General features: G+C 42.6%; 1 protein-coding gene across 1 annotated transcript; it reads right to left on the bottom strand.

The window, feature by feature from the left end:
- Nucleotides 1-4311: 4311 nt before the first annotated feature.
- Nucleotides 4312-6547, bottom strand: LOC147857651 (muniscin carboxy-terminal mu-like domain protein). The gene has a single exon (XM_087327625.1). The coding sequence runs from the start codon at nucleotides 6545-6547 to the stop codon at nucleotides 4628-4630; it is 1920 nt and encodes a 639-aa protein (XP_087183751.1). The 3' UTR covers nucleotides 4312-4627.
- Between the last annotated feature and the right edge of the window lie 613 nt (nucleotides 6548-7160).

The following is a 7160-nucleotide window of genomic DNA, read 5'->3' as shown; positions in this document are numbered from 1 at the left end:
TACCGTTGCCACCTCTGAAGCCATATGGCGTCAACGACTGTTGCAAGACCTTCGGATCGAAGTCCCAACTCCGATCCCAATCTACTGCGACAACCTAGGCAGCATGCAACTAGCCAAGCACCCCATGCTCCATGCTCGGACGAAGCACATAGAATTGCATTACCACTTTATGCGCGAGTGGGTCCTCACTGGTGAAGTCGAACTCCGGTATGTCCGGACGGATTGGTAGGTTGCCGACATCTTCACCAAGGCCCTTGGGACCAACAAGTTGCAGCATTTTTCAGAGATGCTTGGTATTCAACATCTTGACATAACGCACTTGAGGGGGAGAACCAGTACTGATATGGGGAGAACCGGAAAGGAAACAACCCAAACATGGGGAGACAAGATGGAAAGGGGAGCCAAGTCGGTTGAGGAAGTCGGTACATCCGATCAAGTCAAAACAAGCGGCGACGGCGGTAGAGTGAAGAAGGACAGGGCTGACCGGAAAGAAAAGGCCAAGACCTAGACGTGGTCTGATGTTGTGAAGGGCCTGAAGATTGAGGACGAATTGGAAACAACCAATTCGGACAAGAGCTAGAACGAATCGAAGGCCCCCGATTTGGAAGAGGTGTTTGATTCAGAGGAGCCGAATCAACTGAAGGCCAAACGGACTAGGAAGCAACAGAAGTCGACATCGACACGGAGGAATTGACGGGTTGAGAAGCACCGAAGTCGCAACAACGAAGGAGCTAAAATGGGCCTTATGAGCAGATAAGCCGACCAAGAAGGTCGTGGAAAGCAGAATGGAACAGGTCGAGGAGCGCGAGCAAGGAAAGAAGACGCTAAAAGAGGCCGACTACAAGGCTCGACAAACACTGACACCTCAATCCAACCTAAAGTTGAGCTTGAGGGGGAGTGTTGAGCTAACAAGCTCAACCGGATCCGGATCGGTATCCGGAACGGAGAACCGGATAGGTATCCAGATCGGTGTATGGAACCAAGAGCCGGATCAGATTGTAATCGGTAGGCCATTAGAGGCCTACAATCTTAGCCTAGTATGTAGGCATATTCCTTGGAGTTAGTGTGAGTCTCTCATATGAACATTGAAGTACTTGTCAGTACTTTTGTCAGTCCTTTTAAGGACTTGTATAAAAAGTGTTCTATAGAATATTTGTATGTACAAAGTATTATTATTTTGAATAGAAGTTCTGTTCTGATCTCTTTGTCTCTCTCGTGTATTTGTTGTGTATTTTCAAGCTTCCATTAAACCTTGTCTCTGTTTTCCTGTTGGTATCCGGCAGAGCCGGTTTGTCTACGCTTCCACACAAAACTCTTAACACATTTCTGCTAGGCGAGCTTCCGCCGACCCTTGGTCAAACATTAGCTTCACCTCTGCCACCAGTAGGAACTAGACATTTCTCTTCATACTCGGCCTTGAGGTCATTGTACTTCTTAGTTAGTTCATTTTTCTCTCCAGATCGATTTGTCCTTTGTGTTGCTCGTACTCCGTATGCATCTCTGACTTCTCGAACACTAGCTTAGCCATTTGGTTGGCATACTATTCCTCCTATATATGAACATACCCCTCCAGCTCCTTGAACTTATCCTTCTCGTGCTTCGTCTCCGCCATTTGCGGTTCTACGTGTTGTTTCAAGGTGTGTATTGCCTTGTCCTTGCCATCCAGCAGGGCCCCTAGCTTGGTCTTTGCTAACTACATACGATCTTCCATCTTCTTCACTTTTTCCTCGGCTTCGTTCGCTCTTTAATTGGCCCATTCGACCTCCTTCTCGCTAGGCTACAATTGATCCCATAATTGTTTGTCTGGTACGTGCAGGATCCCAGCAAAATCACAATTTTGCATATGGTCGTCAGTTTCTTTCATCTTCTCTTCCATCTGTCGAAGTCGATCCGACAGTTCGTCATTACTCTGTGCCCATGTCTTTCATTGCTCTATTTGTTCTGGTGAACTCCCTATAGAGTTCGACAAGGGCCATGGGAAGAGGAGGCATTTGAATCGCCTGACCTTTATTTTTCGCATCGCGGTTTTGCTCGATTCTTTGTAGTTCTTGTCCTTCTTCCAACTCAATCACACCGAGCATGGCCTTCTAGATCATCTCCCGATCCTTGTGCTCCTGGGCCAGTAGGTCGGACGCGTACTGTAATCTTTTAGCGAGCCAATCCACCAGTTCATATGTTTTGGAAGCATTGGTTCCTAATAGAATCAATCATGAAAAGTCAAAGGAACATACCCACTAAGATATTGTCATTTAGGATTGTTTGGTTAGCAAACAATGTGCTCTCCTTTTTTATAGATCAAGATTGAATTTTAAACGTGTCTTAATCTCATTGTGGGCTAAAATTGATTTAATAAATATCCTTTGCATCTGGTTGCAATATTGGGCATAACTTATGAGGGACCTTAAGCATCAACCTTATGTAATCATGGATTCTTTAATTCCTATTCTCATTGGCATTTGTGTTTTCCTTTGAATTGCTTTAGGAAGGTGTGTACATTCACAATTCAACTACGATATTTTGCAATAAGAATGTTTAAGATGTCAACAATGACAATTGGTTCTCTTGCTAATGAGTTCCCTCAATGGATTGCATATATTTTTCAGAGTCATGGAATGCTTAAGAGCAAGTGTACCATAAATTATTTCTATAGCATTTCATATTTTATGTATACCTCTAGGTTGATGAAGCAGAAAGGGCTTGGTCAAAGTTTCTGTTGAAATGGAGTGGTTCTCCAATGATGGTCAAACCATCGTCGGGGCTTAAATGGAACTACCAAGCACCCAGATGGTTGTTTCCACCAATGGCTTCCATTAGTGGGCAGGAGATATAAATATGTATAGGTGTGGTACAAGTTACCATGTAAAAAGAGTCGGTGGGATACTTTTGTTGTAAACGAGGGGGTGGGGATTATGATTAGTTGTGGGGAGAAGTGTGAATTTTGCTGAATATGGTTGAACTTTGATGTACTTTGTTTGCTAACTAATGTGAAGTAGTGTTTTTTTGGTATAAAAAAAAAAACTCTAGATTATGTGCAAAGCTTTATGATGTCCTTGTCACTTGGGATAAATATCCTTTAAATGCAAATGTTAATCTTTAACTTCATCCTTCTTATACCCCCCATTATTTCCCACATTCTTATGGACCTTATACCTATTTAACTTGTGTTATCATCCTTGTTAAGTGAACACATATACATGGGTTATGTGCATCATGATTATAAGGCTAACAATACTACCAGAGGACTTGAGGTAAGAGGGTGTCTATAACACAAATTTCTCTCAATAGTAGTAAACACCAAGGGCACGCCTAAGTCAACATATATACAAAGGTATGCACCCTGATGAGAAGCAAAAATAATTGAACAAACAAGAGAAGATCGATAAATGTAATGGCAAACAAGACAAATCAACTATTGTAACAAGGTGAGGGACTGATGGGAGGCTACTCCCATCACAATACAAACAAACAAGAAGAAAAGATATATTTGTATTAAGAGGATAGATGATCACCCTAAACCTCTCGATACATCAAGTTTCATGCACAAGATAATGTACTAGTGTGTGACTGTAATGTCCAATTCTTACAACACAATGCATGGATTCTCATTGAAAGACCAAACTTATATCCTTTTAGACGAGGTACCATAAGAAGATACAGAGGTTTGAGTACATATATGATATATACACAGTCATAAGATATGGAGAGGGTTGGTATCGTAAGACAATATGAAGAGAGTTGTTTTTTAGTAGAATATAAAAATTCGAAAACAATTGTAGCTACAACCATCGAGTCATCATTTATCACAATGCAACATAAATCAAATCCTTCACATTGATTGCATAGCATGTGAGATCAACAATCAAATTCTACATGATATATCGTGGATAGAGCCTGTATAATACAAGCCTAAAACACTTTACCAAGTCTCGCCCAATGCTTGAACATCCACCTGCCTAGTTTCAAATGTGAAAAAGTCCAAAACAAATGCTTTGAATATCTGTCCATCCATTGGTGTGAATATGTCTAGTTAATCCTAATAAGAATAAGCAAAACACAAGATCTTCAATCAGATAGAAGGTTTGTCTGCAATCCTTGATGTTCAACCAAACATAGCCTTCTTTTTAGCTCATTGAAGGTTTTTCTGAAAGTCTGTCAAGGGTTGAAATGGACTCAAACTCATATCAGAATAGGTATCAAATTAAAGCCATCAATACCATAGGCCCCTTCTGTTTTTTTGTTACAACTGAAGTTAAGATTATTGCTACAGATTATTTTCCTTCACTAAGCTTTATTTTTAACAACAAAAATGAATGACCCATAATGAACATAGTTCTTGACAAAAACAAATTTTCACATACAACCCACATTGAAATATCAAGTTCACATTTCCCTTCGTACCAGACTATAGGAGGAGAAAGCAAAATGAGAGAAACTCCTTGAACAATGACGCCATTTCCAGTGACATCTATGGCCACCAAAATGCATTCATTATACACTGCTTTCTTAATCAAGTACATTCATACACATATCCATCCATTGGCAGCTTCACTATAGGACATGGTTTCTTGCAAAATCTGTATAGCAAACTTTGAAAATTTGGCCAAATAGACCAAAGAGTATACCAATCTTACGAGCAAGAATAGTCGGCAGCTTTGAAACTATGGATTCCAACCAAGAAATCGGCATTCCCTTCTGTACCAGGTAAAAGAGATAAGCCAGATAAAGTCTTCCCTTTATCGGAGAACTCCACTCGAGCTTCCAATCTAATCTTTCTATCGCCTGACTTTTTATCTCCATTTTCATCCTCCAATTCTAAAGGCATTTGGGCCCGAAGGCATCCTGGAGGACCCTGCAAAGGAACCTCCTCAATAAGCCATCGGATTTCTTTGCTGTGTCTATGAAGCGTACCCTTGGGAGACATTTTCAATAGCGATGGAACATATGACAGTGACACGATGAATGTGACCCCTTTGAGAGGAGAGGGCAAGAAAGGGTTGGCAATGTATTGAATCATAAACGACATCAAGGAGCCACTATGGCGTGTCAAGAGGCGAATCCGAATAGGCAATGGGGTATACCGAGGGTGTAGACGATACCTCATGATAGGTAGAGGTTCTTTCAATGCCGAAGTTCGGACATGAAAGAGGTTCTTTCCTAACGAGCTTGCAGATGAGTTTCGGAGAATGGCTCTTCGGATGCCTGCCCCTCCGTCCAATCGGAATGCAAAAGAAGTATCTTGGGTTCCATGATAATCCACATAGAGTGTTCCTTGTAAGCCAATTCGCCGAAGCTTCGAGCCTTTGAACTCAGCAAACACCTCCTCAGAAAGATAAAGCATCGGCTTGCCTTGTTTATCATCAATTACAAGCTCCTGCACAGAGGAATCGGGTTTTTTGGCCTCATCAGCCACTTTGGGCACCGATTTTCCTCCGATTTGCAATTCTTCAAGACCACCTAATCCTTTCTCAAGTGGAGATTCTACCACTGCCCCAAATGATATTGCATCCAATCCTCCACCGAAAGGTCCATCCTCTCCTTCGAAAGCACCACCAAAGGCAATGTTTTCTTCTTCAAAGTCGAGCCCTCCATAATCTCCTTCGAAACCCTCAACTCCAGACAAACTCAAAGCGATATTGGCAGTCGGTTTAGGTACTTCGATATCTGCAAGAGCCAGTGTTAGATCTGAAGGCTCTTTGCTTTTCTTAAACCCTCCTGCGAGTTCTTCGGGGCGATTGATCTTATCGCTCATCGCAAACGGATCTTCATCACCACTTTCCGGAGTATTCTTCTTTTCTTCAATCATCATTTGTGTACCAGACCCTGATGTTTGTGTGGTGGTGGTGATGGTAGCCACAACCTCATCTCCCGCAGCGATCGTCTCCTCAGGAAGCTCGAAAGTTGCCGAAGAGAGCACATCAATGTTGGCTAGATGCTCCGTAGCTTGACCTTTGACAACATTCCAACTATCCGATCCACGTGCGCGATTCTCCGCATCAATGGCAGATAACACCAAGTGAGGTACACCTTCACCCTGGATAGACGCTAGGATCGAAGCTAAGCGAGTGGCACCAACACCTCTTAAGACCATATCTAGGGCTAAGTAGATCTCAGTATACTTCCGAAGAAGCTTATCAGGGGTCACGTCGACACCTTTACACACAGCCACAAGAACACTCACAGCTTGATTTACTATACCCGCGCATTGGAATGCATTTGCGTGGATCTCTTCTCCCTGTTGCTCTACGCTCGCAATCCCGAGTACATATATCGTGTTAACTAAGCGATAGAAAACCCTAAATTTGCTTTCCTTACCGACGATGACTTGGCCGCCCGAGGCCGCAAGGGCATCATCCCCCAGGCCTTCTGCCATAGCTATGCTGACTTCCGACGATGGCGACGGTGATGATGATGATGATGATGAAGATGAGCGTTTTTCCCTGAACTTGGAAGAGGCGATCAGAGCTCTCGCTGGAGGGAACCATTCTCGTGTTTGCAACAGAATGTCTGGACCATTGACTGGCTGCAAGGAAAGAGCTAAGCAAGCCATATCTGGTCGCTCTCCCTCCCTCTCTCTTCTTCTTCTTCTTCTTCTTCCTTCTTCTTCTTCTTCTTCTTCTATGTCTCTGTCTCTGTCTCTGTCTCTTCTTTCCTCCCTCTATCAGATCTCAGAGGGCAGGCTCAGATCTGCAGACCTCTCTCTCTGTCTCTCTGTGTTTTGTTTCCCATTCATGCGTAACATAAATACAGACAGACAGACACATATACATACATACACATACATTACAAAATACATACATACATACATACATACATACATATACATACATACATATACATACATACGTACGTACGTACGTACACACATACACATACACATACATACATACATACATACATACACACATACACATACACATACACATACACATACACATACACATACACATACACATACACATACACATACATACATACATTACAAATACATATATCACCCCCATTACCTCTATTTCTATAGATCCCCACTCTGTAACACACAACACATTGAGGGCTTCCCTTTCGCCGCACGACCCAGGACCCAGTTAAGTTATCGTCACCTCCTTCAGATGCCCATGTCGGCTCTTTCCCAGGTCCGCGTGCAACAAACAACACACCTCGAT

The sequence above is a fragment of the Azolla caroliniana genome, unplaced genomic scaffold, assembly GCF_043228905.1.
Source record: "Azolla caroliniana isolate FFs.n. ecotype wild unplaced genomic scaffold, voAzoCaro1.0.p SCAF_11, whole genome shotgun sequence".
NCBI classification, from domain to species: domain Eukaryota; kingdom Viridiplantae; phylum Streptophyta; class Polypodiopsida; order Salviniales; family Salviniaceae; genus Azolla; species Azolla caroliniana.
This window is presented reverse-complemented; position numbering and strand designations above follow the sequence as displayed.